Source organism: Abramis brama (assembly GCF_963993115.1).
Source record: "Abramis brama genome assembly, chromosome: 6".
NCBI classification, from domain to species: Eukaryota; Metazoa; Chordata; class Actinopteri; order Cypriniformes; family Leuciscidae; genus Abramis; species Abramis brama.
Window position 1 is genome coordinate 6100783 of NC_139968.1, and position 20689 is coordinate 6121471.

Genomic DNA, 20689 nt, shown 5'->3' on the forward strand with positions numbered 1-20689 from the left:
CCCGTAGGCCTACGAACCCTGTGGTTTAATAAGGCATCCCAGTGTATAACCGGCATGTTCTAACATATCTAAAAAACATTTGCTTAACTTTACAAAGGAGACAAGAATCAGAAGCGAAGTGAATTCTTATTCATATTTCTTGGCAAATAGGTAGTCCCTTCTACCACCAGTTTCTCACTCACTTTGTCATGTTAATTGTAGAGAAGTGGGCTTATGCACTAAACACATATGCAAGGTCATTTTGAATCAAATCACAGAATAAGTACTAAAAAACAACTATTTTTCCACTTAATGGATAGATCTTTCATTCCAATCATTAGACAATGGACTTTTGGTAATCGCTGGACAACTAACATCATGCAATGACTTTTGTAAGAACAATTCACATAAACAACAGTGTTACTTTACGTCTAGTGGACAAAAACATGGACCTCTTCACTATTTTGATTCCTAGATGGATGATGGTTGTTGTTGTGCACTTCTGTTTTTACATTCCTTAACACTTTATTTTAATGGTTCACTTTAGACATTCTACTAACAATAATTAACTTTGAAACTACGTGTCAACTAACTCTCATTAGAGTATTAGTAGACTGCCTGCTTAATATCTGCTAACTCTTTATTTTAATTCTCCTTTAACACACATTCAACTAACTATTAGTAACTTTTCAACTACATGTCAACTTATTCCACTAACCCAAACCCTAACAGTCTACTAATACTCTAATGAGAGTTAGTTGACATGTAGTTGCATATTACTGAGAGTTCGTTGACTTGAAGTCACAAAGTTACGTATAGTTAGAAGAATGTCTAAAGTAAACTATTGAAATAAAGTGTAGCCTTACATTTATGTTTATTAGTAAAGTAATCCCTGTTATATGTTGCAGTTGTGATCAAAGAGCAAGCACATTTTGAAAGCCCAGAATACACACTTAGATCACATGTGCTGCACATATTGTGTGTGTATATTTTCTCAGAGCATGCAATCTTCATATCCATTTCATCTGTTATATCCCACAAATTTCTTCTCCACTTGTCCCTAATAATGTGCAGACCTACATTGTGTGTCACAGTGTTTGTACCCAACCCTCAAGCTTCAATGTGAAGTATGATCCTGACACAACCATATAAATAGGCACATTATTACAGGCGGGCAACCTGACACCGGCATGGGTGCTCGTGCTTTGTGTGGTGGGCGACAGGACAATAGCCGCTCATATGACGATGAGCCCCACTAGCTATTCATAGATATTGTCTACAGCTAACTGTTGGCTGGAGTCTTATCTGTACGTTTTTCAGACATAACAGCTCCAAAGATGTGGAAGAGAGAGAAAATGTGGATGATTAAGCGTAAGTGTCACATTTTGGATGCATGGGATGCCATTGCTTGTGGTGGAGATGTAGTGATGAACATCAGCACTGAGTTAGTCCTTTAACCACTCATTTTAGACACAAACAGAATCGTTGTGTGGCATTTGCGTGGAGGTATTTGATGTTTCATGTCTGATCTGTGTTTCAGCACCTACTGAGCACCCGAAGGAGTCGAAATACAGGCCTGTGCTGGAGGTATTCCCCTTCACAAACACCAAACCCATTTACACCCAGCTTGTGGAAAGTCCCGTACTCTTTGTCTGTTTGCGGACGAGAGAAAAAAAAGAGTGCTGCCAGGCGTTTGCATTGTTCCGTGATCTCGAATGGATCGCCACAACCACGTCCTCTCTCTGCACAACCTTGACCAGTTTTGGCAGGTTTGGTGCACAACAAAGCAATGTTCATTTCTAATGCACAGTGAACACTGGTGACATCAGCGTTATCTCAGTTCAGAACTAAAATTAAAATCATTAAAAAACAAAACAGTCACACTTTACTTAAAGCCTTTATGTATAATGCATTATTAAGGAATTCATAAAGAATGTTACAATACAATATATCTTTACATGAAATATTGTAATTATAATATATGCAGATTCCTTGTTACGTCTAAAATTGGTTGCTTGTCCTGTTTTTTTAATGCATTAAACTAAAAGTGTAATAAAAAAAATAATGTTTTATAATGTTTTAGCTACAATTATTAATTAATCATTGTTTGTATGAATACAAATACAGTGCATTACAGTGCAATTCAAATACAGTGCATTAAAAAGTGCATTACAAGGTATAATTAATGTAATGTAATAATACATTACTTTAATAATGTATTATAAATAAAGGCTTTAAGTAAATTGTGGTCCCACTTTATATTAAGTGGCTTTAAGTACTATGTACTTACATGTACTTACATTGAAATTAATAATTTGATACAATGTACTTAAACTACATGTTTTTACATTGTACTTACATTTTAAAAATTCCTGCATGTAATTACAGCTGTAATTAATTTATGTAATTACACAGTTGACCCTTCCCTTACACCTTAAACCTACCCAATCCACCTAACCTGTCCCTAACCTTACCCGGATCACACCTCAATAGCAGCAAAAGTGTTTTACAATACAACATGAACACAATAAGTACATTGTACTTATTTTTTGATGGTTATCTTCATTTATACAGCGCTTTTTACAGTGTAGATTGTTTCAAAGCAGCTTCACAGTGATAATAGTAAATGAAAGTAACAGATTGTTTAGGCTTTACAGCAGCTCTAGAATAAAGTTATTGTCCAGCTAAAGTTAGTTTTGATCGATTCATTTCTGTTGTAAAGATCATTAGTTAGTAACTTAGGGGTTAACACGACACCGTTTTAAACAGAAAACAGAAAACTTTTAATGCGTTCTGGCTCTGGTTCATTCACACGTCAATGACCTGAAAACACAAACTTTGAAATAGGTTTTTTGAAATAACTTTGAAACAAGTTTTGAAACCGATACTGTTCTCCGTGTAAACTTCAAAAATGTGAATCTGTGAGACCGGTGACGGCATGCTTATGTTTAGTCTATAGGTATGCACTTTTGAATGCGTATGTGCGCGGGCGCAGAGTCTTTCTTTATAAAGTGACATTGCCAAATTACAAGTTTCCATGGATCCATGTGAATGGGAATAATTTTGATAACGTTTCAGAGGGAAAGGGAAGGGGAGGAGGCGTAGTTGACACAATCTCTGCTGACACTTCAGGGATGCGTTGTGGTCGTGTCCAGGCGCAGGTCCTCCATCTGATCTGGATACGGCCCAGATCCAGCTGACTACAGTAAACCTCAGAATAAATGGAAAGACTAACATTAGCGTAGATGCCATTCTTCTTATGATGTAACGAGTACATCAGGTGTTATGGGAAGTGTTCCCGGTTCCAGCTGACCTGATCTATGCAGCCTAATAATCATTTAACTGATTTTAATAATAGAAATGTAATGTTCTATATGTCGTTTTTAGTCTAGATTTTAACTGACAGAGTGTGTCTGCTTCCCGGACAATGTTAGGAAGACTGTTCCAGAGTTTTGGTGCTAAATAGGAAAAGGATCTACCGCCAGCAGTCGATTTTGATATTCTAGGCATTATCAACTGGCCGGAATTTTGAGATCGCAATAGACGTGAAGGACTATAATGCGTTAAGAGCTCGCTCAAGTACTGCGGAGCTAAACCATTTAGTGCTTTGTAAGTAATCAGCAATATTTTAAAATTGATACAATGTTTAATAGGGATCCAATGCAGTGTTGACAGAACCGGGCTAATATGGTCGTACTTCCTGGTTCTGGTAAGAACTCGAGCTGCTGCGTTTTGGACCAGCTGTAATTTGTTTATTAAGCGTGCAGGGCAACCACCCAGTAGAGCATTACAATAATCTAGCCTTGGGGTCATTAACACATGAACTAATTGTTCCGCATTTGTCAATGAGAGCATATGACATAATTTAGACATATTTTTAAGATGAAAAAATGCAGTTTTACAGGAACTAGACACGTGACTTTCAAATGAAAGATTGGTATCAAAGAGCACACCCAGGTTCCTAACCGACGACGAGGACCTGACAGAGCAGCCATCAAGTGTTAGACAGTATTCTAGGTCATTACGTGCAGAGGTTTTTAGTCCAATAATTAGAAAATCAGTTTTTCAGAGTTAAGTAGTAGGAAATTACTAGTCATCCATTGTTTTATATCATATATGCATTCCGTTAATTTTGTGATTCAGTTAGTAGAATGAAGAGTCACCCATCCTGCTTCCGTAGATATACCGGTGCATGCATGAATAAATGAAAATATGTTAATAGCAATATATGTTGTGTTTTGCCCAGAGTTTACTCCCCCGTGACCCTATGAGCAGGCTCAAGCTGAAGAGAGGTTCCCCTAAAGATGAGTTCCCAAACCTGGACAGAAACTGCACCCTCATGGGCCGAATCCTGGACCTGCACATGTACACGCGACAGTTCAACCGGGCCACGGAGAGCGGGGTCATTTTTGATGATATCATACGCCCCGGACTCGAGGATCCGGGTGAGTTATTCTTTGACATTTACTGGATGAATTTTCAGAAATGTTGTTTTTACACATTTCACACAAACCGTCAGTTCATAGAATGAGTCATAATCTCCGCTGAATGTTAGCGGGCGTTAGACTGCAGAGAAATGAAACCCGAAGCCCATCCAACACTTCTCTGAATGAATGATTCCAGCTATGAGAATAAAAAGATGTGCAAATACACAGATGACACATGATCCACTAAATCACGTGGTTAAGACTTTGAACATGTAATCATGTATTATTCATTTTTCCATTGATCTCGATTGTTTACATTACATGTAAATGTTCACCATTACCCTCACAGAAACGTTTTTTTGTACTTTTACATCTGAAGACATCATTACTATGTTTATTTAGTCCTTTTTCTCATGGGAACCCTTGTGAAACAGAAGTACACTTAAGAATACTTTTAAAAAGAGTACGTATTACAGAAAGAGTAATAAGCACTGAAGAGACGAGTGAATATCAGGTCCTGGTCCCTGGGGTTTCATGAAGGTACTTTATTGTTTGGTGTTTAAATTATGTGGACCTTTTTTTTTATTATTATTTTTGTTTGGGGTCCCTGTGAGGGAAAAGGTTGGCAATATGTTTAAGTTATGCATTTTCTGCCATAAATGTCCAACCACTGAGAACGCAAAACACACCTTTCTCTCAATATTTACTCATATTAATCATGCTTTGCATTTGTAAACCCTGTCCTTTAACGTTATATTTTGGATCTTGTGTGTCTTTGACACAGGGCAGTCCACAGGACCGAAAGCAGTCGGCTGTTTAGCGGGAGATGCTCAGTCATATATCCTGTTCTGTGACTTCTTTGACCGTATTATTGAGTCTTACCACGGATACAAGGTCACCTCCGACTCTGTGCAAGAGAGTGACTTCAATTACGACAACCTGAAGGTACGAAGAAAAGAATAACTAGTAACAGCTCTTTAATGTCTCAACAGTGAGATTAAATGGAGACCAAATGGACACTTTTGCTTAAGTACTATGTTTTACCTGAGAAAAAGATTTTTCAATGTCAAAGTGCAATGATAAGTCAGATATAAACTCTGCTATGCTATCCACTTGATTTTACAGCTCCACACCAGCTGTGCCAGTCATTTTACTCACATTTTACATCTTGTAAAATGAATCTTTCCTCTTTCCTCTTGTTACTACAGTCATGAGAGATAGTGCTTAATCTGTATTGTCAGCATGCTGTGGAAGAGTAACGTCTGTGTTTATGTGTGTAGGGAGGCGATGACTTTGACCAGGAGTATGCTGTGAGCTGTGAGGTGACTGTGGGCCGCAGCGTAGAGGATTACTCCTTCCCTACACACTGCAGCCGAGGCGAGCGCAGACAGCTCCTCACACTGGCCAAAACAGGTACTGCAGTTAAACATGATCATGGGTCTCCGAGGTGTGTCCAGTCCTGCTCCTGGAGGGCCACTGTCCTGCACGCTTGCACACCCCTGACTCAGATGGATAAGCTTTATGCTAATGTAACTTGTGTTGTAGCTTTGGAGCAGTTGGCTGAGGATCTGCCAGGAAAGCTTTACTCCATAGATGAACTCAGCCATGAGAGTGAAGACCGTGGGGTTGTGATGGACTCTCCACCATCTTCTCTGATAAAGATCGGCGTGGCTCGTGACTGGCCTGATGCGAGGGCCCTGTGGTTGGTTAGGGTTCATAAGTTGTGGTTAAATAAATGTTAAGCAATTTGATTTTTGCTTATATGTTTCTGCCTTCCAATGAGGTTGAGCAAGGACGGGACCCTGGCTGTCTGGGTGAACATGGAGGACCATCTGAAACTTGTGTCTTATAGAAGTGATGCTTGCTTACAAGAAGCATTTAAAACTATCTGCATCAATGTGCTGAAGGTTTATATCAATCGACTACCTTATCAAATATCACGTTGATATGTTTTCTATGAGAAGACAAAAGGTCTTAATACTGAACCCTGAGGCATGCCATACTCTATATAGTCTAAGCTGCGCACACCACAAATCTAAAATGTGTTTTTTTTTTAGATGGAGGCAGTGTATAATAAACGGAGACACCCGTTTATCTGGAAGCCTCACCTGGGCTGGGTGGTCAGCTCACCTGCGGAGGTGGGCACAGGCCTGAAGGCGAGTGTCTCAGTGAAACTGCTTCATCTCGCCGAGAACAAACGCGTGGATGACATCTTGGACAGACTACGACTGCAGATGGAAGCAACAAGTATGGCTAAACTCATTCGTGTAAAATCATACATGAAATCAGCCACAGTCTAACATAAAAATGTAATTAGGGTGGATTCAAATGTTCCCTAATATATAGTAGGCGAAAACAGTGTGTAAAAATAATAAGGTAACACTTTACAATAAGGTTCATTAGTGAACTACCTTAGTTAATATGAACTAAGAATGAACAATCTTAGTTAATATTAGTTTCAACATTTACTAATACGTTATTAAAATCAAAGGTTGTATTTGTTAACATTAGTTAATGCACTGTGAACTAACATGAACAAACAATGAAGAGCTGGATTTTTATTAACTAACATTAACAAAGATTAATAAAAACTGTAACAAATGCATTGCTCATTGTTAGTTAATACATTAACTAATGTTTACTTAATAATGAACCTTATTGTAAAGTGTTATCAAGAAAAGTAAGTCAGAATTTGCACTACTCGTAAAAAAGTAGGCAAAAAGTACCCGGATGACCAAAAATTCTGAAATGCGCAATCTACTGTAATAATAGACACTTAGATAATAGACAATAGATAGTAATAGACACTTTACTATCCCATGAGGCAACAGCAGACGGGTTGTGTACGGCAGTGAAGCGAGTAACGCTGCAGGTCACATTACAATGACTACGTGGCGGATGCATCACGTCCAGATTACATTCATACTATATAGGACATACTTTAGTACTTACTCTAAAGATGAGAATACTTATAGAATATGTGTTTTATTTTTCTATAGTACTCCCATGAACCACACTGTAAAAGGCTGTGAAATTTAGGACACTAATCGGGGCGGATCTCAGCATTCCTGGGGTATTTTAAATGTTCTAGTGCCACAAACTTTTTTAATAACTTTTGAACAAAACGGTATAGAAGCATTTTTGGCTCATGTCGAGCTCAATGTCCTCAGTGGTTTCAATGTCCACCATTTTCATTTAATTAATTTTTGCCATTCCGTCTTCAAATTCAATGCAACATTAATCAATTTCTGCCCAGATGATATTCACACCAAGCTTGTAAAACAAAACCATTTGCTTCATGAAGATGATGGCAAGAACAACATTTCAATGTCATGCATAAATGAGAATGAAGCTGCCACTGTTATATTTGCATGATTGTTTAAATTAAAAAAACGAACTACTCTACTCAACTACTCAATACTACTATTTTTAACACACAGGCTGTCCAGGCGTCTACAAAATCAGCAATCTGCAGACCATTGGGTTTAATGAAGTGGGGCTGACCCAGCTAGTGGTGGACGGGGTCAAACTTCTCATCCGAATGGAGAGAAGACTGGAGAACAACAGCGGCATTGATAACCTGGTGCCGACTCAGAAGTGAAGCAGCCGTCAGGAGGATCTGTGTTGAATGAGAACTGAAGTGCCGTTTCTCTGAGGACGAGTCTACAATATTATGATTGAAAGGGGACTTTTCGACACTTTTTTGCTTTGTTTGTAGAATATTTTTTGAAGCTAGTGGTTTATTCGCCAATGGTTTCCATCATTAAGGGTGAATCTCACGAAAAAACACCCTGGTAATATTTCACCCAATTCTACATAGCCAATACACCCACATATTTTCATGGAAATGTCAACATTTTCCGTAAATGCAATTGATTGATTTCTTGCGATCGATTTTGGGCTGAAATATGAACAGGGAATTTCTTTGTACTGTTCATGAAATTCACCCTACATATATATTCTTTGTTGCATTTGCGTCAGTTAACAGACAAGAAAATTTACTATATCCTAAACATAGATGATCATGTGCAAAACAAGATTGAACAGATTGCTTGATATAATTACTGCAATGACGTTAGTGGGGGAAAAAAAGGACACAAAACGTTTTAGTTCAAAGACTCATTTCAAGTAAGCTTTAATGTGCTCCAGTGGGACTGAAGTTGAACCACAGTGGCCCAAGGGATTTTCCGCAGAAATGTACAGTACAATGTCGAGAGAATAAATGGGAAAAGTGTGTGGAAGGACGAAATGTGTTGAAGAGTTAATTGCATTTTTTTTTTGGAGATCCTCAGCCTTCAGCTTCCTTCCCGAAGAGGTTCGTTTTGAAAAAAAGAACAGAAATTTGTCCTGGAAATGTACCGTCACAAAATGGAACATCACAGTTGACATCCGAACATTCAACGCCTCTCTGAGCTTTAATCACAGCTTTACCCTTTTAACATGTTTAGTCACTAGTCCTTTTCCTCACACTACGCTAACTTGACCTCATCTTCCCTCAAAAGTGTGCAGTCACAACCTCTTTAATCAGCATTACAGTAATACAACATAGACAGCATTGCACATTTAACCTTCAATACTTCAGTACAAAAGAACTAGTAGAAAGTACCAGTGGTTGTAATCCATCATCATCATCATCTTCATCGTCACCACTTATTACAAAACAAATTACATTTAAAAAAAAAAAAAGTCATGCATTCTCTGGATGAACAGTTTCTACAGGTAATAAACAAGGCATAAACTGGCTTAATAAATAAATTTCTTGTAGTTATTATTAGTTGAAGCTTTTCACGTTCTGGATTCTGAAAGAGAAAATGCAGTGTTTCTGAACTGGCTCACACACACACACACACACTGCAGTGTTTCTGATGATGTTGTGTGTTCTCAGGAATGTTAATGTAGATGCTCATGTGCTATTGTCTAGCTTGATCTGTACATCCAACGCATCCGCATCTGGGAAATACACCGCCTGCTCTACACAACACTTAGCCGTTAATCCTCTGATGTTATGATCACATCTAATTCTCACTCTGAATTAAAAGGATAATTCACCCAAAATGAAAGTTCTGTCATTATTTGCTTACCCTCATGTCCTTCCATGCATGTTGTTATTTCTCCATAGAATACAAAAGTAAACTAAACGCAGCACATTTTCAGTGATTAACAACTTACAATTTTGGATTGATAAAGTAATGCATGGCTATTGCAACACAAATTGTGGTGTTTTTTGTGATTTTTGGAGCTGGTCAAAATGGAAATGTTTTTCATGGAAAATAACAGCATACGGGCTTGATCGGATGAGGGTGAGAAAATAATAGAATTTCCATTGTTGCATAAACAAATGTTGAGAACATATAAAAGAACGATTAAAACTGGGTGGTGTCAGTCTAAAAAAAGCAACAAACTAAACAAGTATGACACATTGAACATAATTTTTCTGTACAGAGCCCAATAGTGACTATACAACACCTCCACATAAGTAGGCTGAAAGTCTTGTTTTATACAACTCTATGATCAATTCAATACAACAAAAACATTCTATATCTTAACTGTACATGTGGAAAAAGTCGGTTTGAAGTTCGTTACGATAATTAGCTCGACAGATTTTTTTTTTGTCCTGCCGACCCTGAAAGGGTTTCGATATTATTGCAAGATGGTTGTTTTAACCAGGCGTATAATGCTAGAGGTCATGAAGATCGGGGGCGAGGGCGTGTTTTTCATCTTTTTGCATTCGTATTTTTAGTCTCCACTAAACATTACAGCAGTAGCTTACAGAAGCAGGAACTCAAAAATGGCGCTCAGACTTCCTGGCGAAATTCCTTTTTAGTGTTTTTTTCCCGACGTATTTTTCCGAACCCTTCTCTTACAGCTTGAGCTCATTGGCAATTTTGGAAGCGATGTTCTTGAAGGCGATGGAGGTTCCCGATATGCGTTTGAAGCGGACGCCGTTGAGCGACAGGCGGGGCAGTTTGCACACCTCCATCTCCCACTGGACGAGGCTGTCCTGCCGCGCGTCTCCGTGGACGCAGAAGAGCAAGAAGCGCTCGCGCTGCTCGTAGTCGCAGTTGTTGGCGTCCAGCACCTTGCGGATCTCTCGCATCATGTCTCCCGGCTCCATGGACGAGGTGGTCTTCATGCTCCAGGTGAAGCGCAGCGATCTCGGCTTCGAGTCGCGACCCTCCTCCTTGGGTTCTCCGGATCCGCTCCTGATGACAAACACAGAAGCGTTCAGAGTGTCAGGTTTATCTTCATCACAGATACAGCACTACCCAGACAGCAACATAGTGTCGGCCCAGATCCGGCCCACATCTGGTATGTTGCTGTCTGGGTAAACCATGAGGTCTGCTGATCGGAGTATTGTAGAGTTAAGACCAGAGGTCGGTTGCATAAACAGCTTAGACTAGTCTTAAAAGTTAGTCATCTCAATTTTTTCATCAAGACTGCCCCTAACTTTTAAGTCATTTACATAAATTGGTAGATTGGTCTAATTAAAATTGAGAAAGCAAGCCCTTGGTTAACTGCTAATTGGTCAAACTAGTTTTTAAGACACAGTCTTAAAGGGATACTTCACCTCTGGAAAGATGAATGTGTATTTAAAATGGGTCATTTATGTAGTAGAAATGTGAAATTATTTTTGAATTTGGAGCTTTCTAGACTGAGAAAAGCCAGAAAATGTATTTTTGGCTCATGTGGATGAAAGACAACAACTCCCAGAATGCACTTGCTTCGCTGCCCGACGAGGCCACTCCCAAGCCACGCCTACCGGTAAGAGAGCGCAGTTTAAAACAACAAGGCTAGGCTACTAGTTGACTCGAAACTTAAAAGACGTCGTTTTATCGTGAGTCTCCGTGACGAGTCTGCCCGGGATTTCGAGATCGCCCAAAATGTCCGGGATTCGGCTTTTGCGTTCTACACTCGCCATTCATCATGTTTACTGTGGCGAGCAGGACGAGGCCGAGGGCCGCGGGAGAACGGCGCGAGGCCAGTGGCGTGATTACTGATGAGCAACACCTGTGAGACGCACCGGTCTCGCATCTCTCACGGAGGAGCGGGAATTTTCTTAGCAATGCTAAAACGCACATAAATCATTTGTTCAGCGTTCATGTAAACACTACATTCAGATTCACCAATCGGAATGAATCCAGTTAGATTGAAACAAAAGGTGTGCATGTAAACAATGAATGGCGACTGTAGAAAGCAAAAGCCGAATCCCAGACATTTTGGACGATCTCGACGGCCGGACATGTCCGGGAAAAAGAGGATGGTAACCCCTACTACTCAGCTTTCTCCACAGAACAAGAGCCTGCTAGCTTAGCTTCCAAAGAAAGATGGCTGACACTGTGTACATTCTGTGAGTGAGATCCCCCTACGGGCAGGTTGAACACATGCGGGACAGCTCCTACTACTGGCTGTAGTCTCTCGCCTCTGGCCAAAAAACCCTCCAATGGCGCAAAATGGCAATTTTTTTTCCAGACAAAAAAATACATAAATCTCTCGTCTCAGGGGGATATGAGGGAGGGAAGCACGGTAATTCGAAAATACTACAGGTTTTCTACTGATACAAAGCTTAATGCTAAATGCTGAAGTATCCCTTTAACATAGTGGCTAAGTTTATGCAACTGGCCCCAGGTCACACCAAGAACAATAGCTAGAAAGATAATAACTATATTAGCGTCCACACCTGCGGACGGTTTCGCTCTATTTATTCTAAGCGTTCGCCGCAGTTTTGTCGCCCATCACTTTAAATGCTCAAGCGATCGATTCTGATTGGCTGTCAATGTTTTTTTTATCTTTCATCAGCTAGAAAGAAATCGTTCTGAAAGTGATTCCAACGATATCGTTTCTCAGTGATGTTATCGTTATAGTAGTGTTGTGGACTCTTCTTTTATATTGCTTTGAGGCCCGTTCACACCAAGGATGATAACTATAATGATAGTGTTTTAATAATCGTTCTAATTTACTAATAGCAAAGTCTACTAAAACTATAACGAAATGAAGAAATGATATCGTTGGAATCACTTTCAGAACTATTTTTTTCCAGCTGATAAACGATAAAAACATTGACAGCCAATCAGAATCCACCCACCTTAAAAATGCTCGAGCATTTAAAGCAGCAGACGACAATATTGCAGTGAACGCTTATAGTAAAATATATGTTATCGTGCGTTAGTTTGTACGCTTACTATAGTTATCATTATTGGTGTGAACACTATCAACGCAATTATCTGTTCACACCAAGGACGATAAATATATAAAGCTTTAATAATCGTTCTAATTATGAGAAGAGGGAAGTCCACATCACAACTACAGTATAACGATAACGACAGAGAGAAACAATATCGTGGGAATCCCTGTCTGAGCAATTTTTAACAATAAAATCATTGTCAGCCAATCAGAATCCACCTGACTTTAAAGAGCTTTAGTATAAAAACGTCACTGCAATGCTCTAATATAAAAATCTGTAGGTTTGTTTGATAATATAACTATGATATAAATATCGTTATTGGTGCAAACAGACCTTTAAGGGCCACCGTTTACACCAAGGATGATGACTATAAAGTTATCATAATCATTCTATGAGAATAGCGAAGTGAACAACCACTATAATGATAATGGCAGCGAGATTTCAATACTTTAACTCTTTAATTCGAGATAAACTGCATTGGCTTTAACTCTTTCCCATCCAGCGTTTTATAAAAAAATTTCCGGTTTCACCATCAACACCCCCAAAGCTTGCAGTCGCTTCCTCTTCCTGGGTCGACATTTCATTCGCTAACGTTAGGCAGATTTGATTTATATACGGTTTAATGTTTGATGATGGCATTAGCTAGGGTGACCATACGTCCTGTTTAACCAGGACATGTTTGGCCAGGATTTCGAGATCGCCCAAAATGCCCGGGATTCGGCTTTTGCTTTCTACAGTCACCATTCATTATGTTTACATTATTACATTATTTGACACTGACATGTACGTGCCAGCTTTGCAGGTCATGCATTCTGCTTCACACGGATCCCGATCAAGACGAAAACACAGGAATTTTCTTAGCAATGCTAAAACGCACATCAACCGATCACTTGTTTAGCGTTCATGTAAACACTACATTCAGATTCACCAATCGGAATTAATTCGGTCCTACTGAATCAAAAGGTGTGCATGTAAACAAAATGAATGGCGACGATAAAGCAAAAGCTGTATCCCGGATATTTTGGGCGATCTCGAAACCCCGGCCGGACATGTCCTGGAATATGGTCACCCTACGTTAGCTCACGTGCGTAAGCAATGCTTGTTTTTGGATCCGCAGATTCTGTATTTCAGAAGATGTGCAATAGCGCCCCCTACCGTATAAAAATGAAATTGAAAACATGGATGGAAAGAGTTAAAGAGCTCAAGCATACAAATCTCCATATGAAATAACTAGTGCATGCTTATAAGAAGCAGAATGTCTATCGGTGTGGCTGGTAATATATTGTAGTAGTTATCTTTATATTAATGTTCTTGGTTTCAACAGGACTTCACAAAAATTAATAAGGTGCATGGGGGAAAAAAATCTGTGCATGGGAAAAAAAAAATCTGGTGCCAATAGAGCAAAAGCATAACATACAAAATTAGGCACACAATATATAGTGTATATGTTTGGACGTGTGCTTCTGCTTTTTTGAGGTTCTAAGATTCTCAGTAACGGTTCATCACTACTATAAATGGACTGACAAATGAACATGGTTGTTTAGAGAGTTAAAATCTATATTAGAAAGACAGAAGACAGTTCTCATTGCTTAGAAAACATGCAAAACACACATACAATCAGAAATCTCACACATACACAGTCGTCATCTCAACACGTTGGATCAAGCTGACTCTTGTCGACTGGCCTGAAGGGGCGGCAACAAATGCCCCACAAGCAACAGTTTCACATAAGACAAAGTCTAAAGGAATCAGAGGATCAATGGAAACCTCACCTCATACTGTACGCCCGACCGCGGGCCTCTCCTTCACTGGGCAACCTTGGGGAATATCAGAGGTCATATTGAGAAAGCAGTGGACAACTAAACTCTAAAACCACAGCTTAGTATAAATCAGCTGTTCTGAAAGAAACAAGACAACAGATTCTGGGCAACTGCTTATGTTTAAGGCCTGTTCACACCAAAGACCATAACTATAACGAGAACTATATCAGCGTCCACACCAGCATTCTGCTTTACATGCTGCATTTATATCGTCTGCCACTTTAAAAAGTTGGGTGGATTTTGATTGGCTGCCAATGTTTTTATCGTTCATCAGGACAAACACCTCAGTGGTCAACTAAGGGCACGTTTACACGACAGCGATGTACTTCGTATTTTTCATGTAAAGACGGCAATATTGTCAAAACGATCCTTGTGTTCACACAGATGCGTGAAACTGACTAGAAACGCTGTATTATTCATGGCAGGCCAGTAGGTGGCGACGTCACTTTGTAAAGAATCAGTAGCGCCTCTAGACTGAACATCTAATACACAACATCTTTGTAGTTTACACAGAGACGATGACGGTAGCGTTTTCAAAAACGTGCACAAAGTTTGCGTTTTCATGCCCTCAAAACGCCAACGCCGTGTAAAAGAACGGCCAAAACGCATAAAAAGATTTTAGTTGAAAACGGTGTTGTGTAAACGGACCCTCAAACATTCAGGGTTGATCTGATCACGACAGTAATGCTATCTATCAGGATGTGCTACCAATGCTACACTGAGGTGAGGTTAAGGGTCTACATTCAGGTTAAGAGTTAGTACTTGTTTTAGCGCTTTTTGTAGGCAATTGGCATTGTGATTGACGACCAATTACCTCTTTAGAATTGGCTGAGAGTGGGCTGAGAGACTCGTTCTTCTGTCGTTATTGCTATAGCCGTTGTTTAGACGTCACTATTGAATTACCCGGGATGAGAACACAATTTTATGCTTTTTTTTCCCGAAATAGTCTGAGTTTGCGATATAACTATGGTCTCTCGCAAGTTCTGTCGTTATCATCATAGTTCAACGAGTCGCAGTTTCCAGAAACCATCGTTCCACGAACATTCGCAAACAACATCGCAGAGTTGTGTGTTTGAACGACAGCTCTCGACCTGTGGCTAGAAGCAGAGTTTCTTGTTTTTATGACGTGTGGACTCAATAAATCCTTATCGTGAGCAAAATAATCAAGCTGACATTCAGTGCAATCTATATCTGTTATTTAGAATACATACAAATGTCATTTACGTCTTTTAGTTTGGCATATTGTGCGAACGAGCTCTAGTACATAATCTAGAAATAAAGCAAAATAACTGAGAAAAATGGGAATTAGTCGTCAGATGTCACGTCTGTAATTTATAGCAAAACATCTAGCGTTAATTCGATCTCAAACAGATTCATTAAAAGTAGTTATAACTCCAACACCTGCGTGACATCATTAACCAGCGTGGTTGAACGACCAGTTTGTGACAATATGGTTTCGGGAAACAGTCGTGACGAGCTAGTTGATTTCTCCAGCGATGCGTCGTACTACGAGAGCGAAAAGGTTTAGCTCATGTTCAAGTTGGTGACGTGAATTTTGCCAAATTGACCAACAGATTCAACAGCTGATTGTCCTGAAAGTGTCTTCTGTGTGAGCTGTGCTTCGTACTCTATTGACATTGTCTATTTGCCCGCAAATATCGCTGAAATATTGCTAATATGACCTCGCCCTTGAATGACGCTCTCCTGTCACAGGTTTACTTGCCAGGCAAAATCACGGGAATGGATAAAAATCTATCAGTCAGTTTATGACTGTAATAAAGTAAAACAGCTTTAAATGACCACACGCATTGTCGACGACTTGGTTAAAATCATGCATGTAAACTCGCTCACTGAAGATTTAAAGTTTAGAGTAATGGTTAAGGTGATGGTTAAGTGTTTGTTTCAGCACTGTGATGGATGTGACCAATGATATCTTCAGAATTGTCATGTGGGGGGGGAGGGATCATGTGAAAAGTGACTCCTCTGGTGTAGACTCTGCTATTCTCTTACAATGAGCACATCTTTATGGTTATAGTTATCATCCTTCATGTGAACAGACCTTTAGACTTACAAATGATATTACTTGGCGGAAGATTTATTCCAGTTTATACCAAACATCCTGTTGCATCATGTTGGTGTTTTTATGAAAGCCATGAACCGTGTGTTACAGTGATTTTACCACAGTTCAGGGGAATGTTTGTCATGTCGTTTCTAAACCATAGGGAAATCACTGTAACACACGGCCTCTTACTCCTTCATTACATCATTCTTCCTGTAGAACAGAACCGGACAACTGCTGTAATGTGGGGTTGATAGACGGAGGCAAAGGACAAACTTTCTTTTGACCAGTAAAATACATTTCAGAAGGAGGAAGGAGAACAGGTACTGGATCACTACAGACCATCAGCATTCAACATGTTCAACAAAACTACAGCGAAACACTTCACAGGTAAAGTCTGAGGACACACAGGTGGGGGAGTGTCATCATCATCTTCATCATCATCATCATCAGTCTGCAGGCCGTGCAAACATTCACAGATGCACAGATCATTAGTAAGAAACACACGGGTTGAGTCTATTTCTGAGGAGAAGCGGGTGTGAGGACACAGTTTCATGTGTAAGTCTGAGGGGAAAGGTCAAACTATTGAGCCCTACCTCGCCGTTCTGAAAGACAGAGTTCTACAACACAAACAAACAAACAAACAGCGAATCAAACCAAACCAAATCTGAGGAGCAATGCATGAAACTGACCATATTATGAAGGATTCATCAATGCTGTGCATGTATTAAACACCTGATAGGGTGTGGCGTGTGTAACTCCTGCAGACTGACAGTAGGGGGCGACTCTGAGAGAGAGGTTTACACACGACATCTGATAAAGATCCAGCTCACTTTACCCAGTGTCCTTCACTGACTGCAGAGTCACTGCATGCTCAGCACTGTGTGTGTGTGTGTGTGTGTGTGTGTGTGTCAGGACACCGGGCTCTCTCTCCTCCATACACACACTGCAGCAGGGCTGGGCATTGACACAATGTCACGATTCGATTTCAATTCACAAGCGACTCAATTCTAATTTTTGATTAAATTTGACTCAATATCAATTCTTTTGGATGTATATCAGTTACAGTACGTCACTATTTTAAGAAAAGAAAAAACAACTAATTTAAATTGCACATAAGGCAGTTATATAGTAAGAATAATAATAATAATAATGATGATGATGTTATAATCATCACTTTTTAATGACATAATTATATTTCAATTCGTTTTCTGAAATATAAACATTTAAACGCTGGCTATCATAAAAACTTGTGATATATATAATATTGAAGACAAAAAGTTTTTAAAAAAGGATGTAATGAATATGTAATATAGTGTAATATAGTATTTATCACAATGCTCCTCTCTAGAGTCATTTTTCATTTTCATTTTTTATGATTCTTCAATTAACAGAAAGTTCAAAAGAACAGCATTTATTTGAAATAAAAATATTGTTTTTAACAATGTAAAAGTCTTTACTTTCGTTTCTGATCAATTTAATGCTTTGTATATACTTTTTATTTTTTATACCTAGTTTCTCTGAGTAAAATATTTGAAATCAAAAAGCTTTTGTCATCATCTTTGTAGATAATAAATAATAAGGCCCTCAGAATATTGTCAACATCAGTATGGTTGAGAGCCACTGCTTTAAGGTAACGTGCACATTTAAGAACAATATGAACCACACCTCATGTTGCCGTTCTTTAAAGGTGCGTTGTGTAATATTTAGGAGGATCTGTTGACAGAAATGCAATATCATAAACATAACTATGTTTTCAGTGGTGTATAAAGACCTTACATAATGAACCGTTGTGTTTTTATTACCTTAGAATGAGTCATTTCTCTCTACACACACCGCGGGTCCGCTTACATCAACATGTTTCTACGGTGGCCCTGAACGGACAAACGCGTTTCGTCACTGTGTTGTTCTTCGTGCAAAGAAGCGAGCGAATAAAACACTGACACAATGATGAGCAGGTAACAATAATATTCAAAATAACATATCGTTTTACTGAATAATAAATTAAACATCATTTCTTAAATTATCTTTGTAAAGAAACCTCATTGCTGAACTGGCTACTCTCTGCTGCCTCAGATGACGACATCACTTCCTGTCTGCCACCGTAACTTCTGTTGGGTGCAATTCACAACCTCACCACTAGATGCCCCTAAACATTACACACTGCACCTTTAAGCAAGTAACTCCTTTTAATTCACTCATCAAAGCCAATTTTTCTTATATTAGATCAATGTTTTTTCATATTTGGTGAATGTGAATGTTTGGTGTAAATGTTTAGCGGCATCTAGCGGTGAGGTTACGAATTGCACCCAACAGAAGTTACGGTGGCCGACAGGAAGTGATGTCGTCTGAGACAGCAGAGAAGAGCCAGTTGAACAATGAGGTTTCTTTACAAAGATAAAGTAAGAAATTAGGTTTACTTAATTGTGCAGTAAAACGATATGTTATTGCGAATATTATTGTTACTTGTTCATCATTGTGTCAGTGTTTTATTCGCTGACTTTAGCTCGAAATGCCTCATTCTAAGGTAATAAAAACATAACGGTTCATTAAGTAAGGTCTTTATACACCACTGAAAACATAGTTATGTTTATGATATTGCATTTCTGTCAACAGATCCTCCTAAATATTACACAACGCACCTGTGAGTCAATTAAAGGTGCCGAGTCAACCAAGCCACCTTCATTTATATAGCGCTTTTAACAATATAGATTGTTTTAAAGCACTACTCTACACAGGACCATTGATTCATAGTTTTCCAATGGTCCTGAACTGAACCCTGACTTTCATACAGACCTCAGGAGCCTGTGAAGGACAAGCACACAGAGCTGAGAGATGGACCTGGAGACTGACCTCCGCACAAACTTTGAGGTGATCTTGCTGATGAAGCCGGAGGAGGCCCCGCGGCGGGCCTGGGCGAGGGCGCCGGTGTCGTGGGACAGCGTGGGCGAGGCGGGGGGGCCGTTGTAGGTGGCGCTGCGCCGGTCTCTGAGCTGCGCCCCGTGGAAGGTGCTCCGGCTCGAGGTGCCCCGGGGGAAGCGGGTCCGGTCCGGGGTCATGCTGCTGATGCTGTGAGCCGACGGAGACGTGGACGGAGCCCTGCACACACACACACACACACACACACATTAAAGTGAATGAATAATCAAAACCACAACCGTTCAATACTTCAGATAGTTGAACTATAAGCCCAGCTGAATCTCTGAACAGGGTTATCATCCGTGCTTTAATAATAATAATAATAATAATACCTCTCATTTATAGGCGCCTTTCAAGGCACTCAAGGACACCTTACAACATAAAAAGTAAATCAGTAAAATACAAAAACAATCAACAAATCAAACAATCAAATCACTAAAAGCCATTCTAAACATATAAGTTTTAATCTGAGCTTTAAAGAGGGAAGCTGAATATGAATGTGCATTGGTGAAGAACTGCGTAGTTGTGGCGCTGCGCGACTGAGAGCCTGTCCACCACATGTACTCAAAGCAACTTTACAGTTACTTTTAAAAGATGCGTTACAATATTGTGTTACTCCCTAAAAAAGTAACTATTACATTACTTAGTGAAAGTAATGTGTTAGATTACTTTTCATTACTTTTTCACATATGTGACCCTGGACCACAAAACCAGTCTCGAGTCGCACGGGTTTATTTGTGGCAATAGCCAACAATACATTGTATGGGTCAAAATTATCCATTTTTCTTTTATGCCAAAAATCATTAGGATATTAAGATCATGTTCCATGAAGATATTTAGTAAATTTCCTACCGTAAATATATATAAAAATATATTTTTGTGAGTGAATGCTGCACAATCGCCAACATAAATGAACAACTTTAAAGGAGATTTCCTCAATGTTTCGATTTTTTTGCACCCTCAGATTCCAGATGTTCAACAGTTGTATCTCATCCAAATATTGTCCTATCATAACAAACATACATCAATGGAAAGCTTATTTATAAATCTCATTTTCAAAAAATGTACTATTGTGACTGGTTTTGTGGTCCAGGGTCGCATATGTCTCATTCTTCAGTAAAGTGTTTACCACAGTAATGCATTCAACAACACAGTCTATATAACGTACACCTTCATTTACTTGGAAATACGCATGTAGAATTTTATAATAGTCTGGCCACTTTGAACATTTCCTGAGTGAAGTATGCCGAACAAAACATCTCTTAACATTACGGTTTATGTCACCTACTGTACAACTCTTTTT

At 39.3% G+C, this 20689-nt stretch overlaps 2 protein-coding genes across 5 annotated transcripts in view; one reads left to right on the top strand and one right to left on the bottom strand.

The window, feature by feature from the left end:
* Positions 1-9060, top strand: part of LOC311084524 (uncharacterized protein) — a 26577-nt gene extending 17517 nt beyond the window's left edge. For 2 of the 3 annotated variants that reach the window (XM_084116629.1, XM_084116628.1), the window contains exons 11-17: positions 1520-1566; positions 4226-4424; positions 5191-5351; positions 5687-6108; positions 6190-6313; positions 6464-6653; positions 7847-9060. In XM_084116629.1, the coding sequence (XP_083972755.1) occupies positions 1520-1566; positions 4226-4424; positions 5191-5351; positions 5687-6108; positions 6190-6313; positions 6464-6653; positions 7847-8007 (1304 nt within the window). In that variant the 3' untranslated portion in view covers positions 8008-9060. The remainder of the gene's footprint in view (positions 1-1519; positions 1567-4225; positions 4425-5190; positions 5352-5686; positions 6109-6189; positions 6314-6463; positions 6654-7846) is intronic. The other variant, XM_084116630.1, reaches the window with a different exon arrangement.
* Positions 8511-20689, bottom strand: part of mark1 (MAP/microtubule affinity-regulating kinase 1) — a 56225-nt gene continuing 44046 nt past the window's right edge. The window contains exons 16-18 of one of the 2 annotated variants that reach the window (XM_084116631.1): positions 19321-19566; positions 14361-14405; positions 8511-10609 (exon numbers count right to left, since the gene is read on the bottom strand). In XM_084116631.1, coding sequence (XP_083972757.1) covers positions 10267-10609; positions 14361-14405; positions 19321-19566 — 634 coding nt within the window. In that variant the 3' untranslated portion in view covers positions 8511-10266. The remainder of the gene's footprint in view (positions 10610-14360; positions 14406-19320; positions 19567-20689) is intronic. The other variant, XM_084116632.1, reaches the window with a different exon arrangement.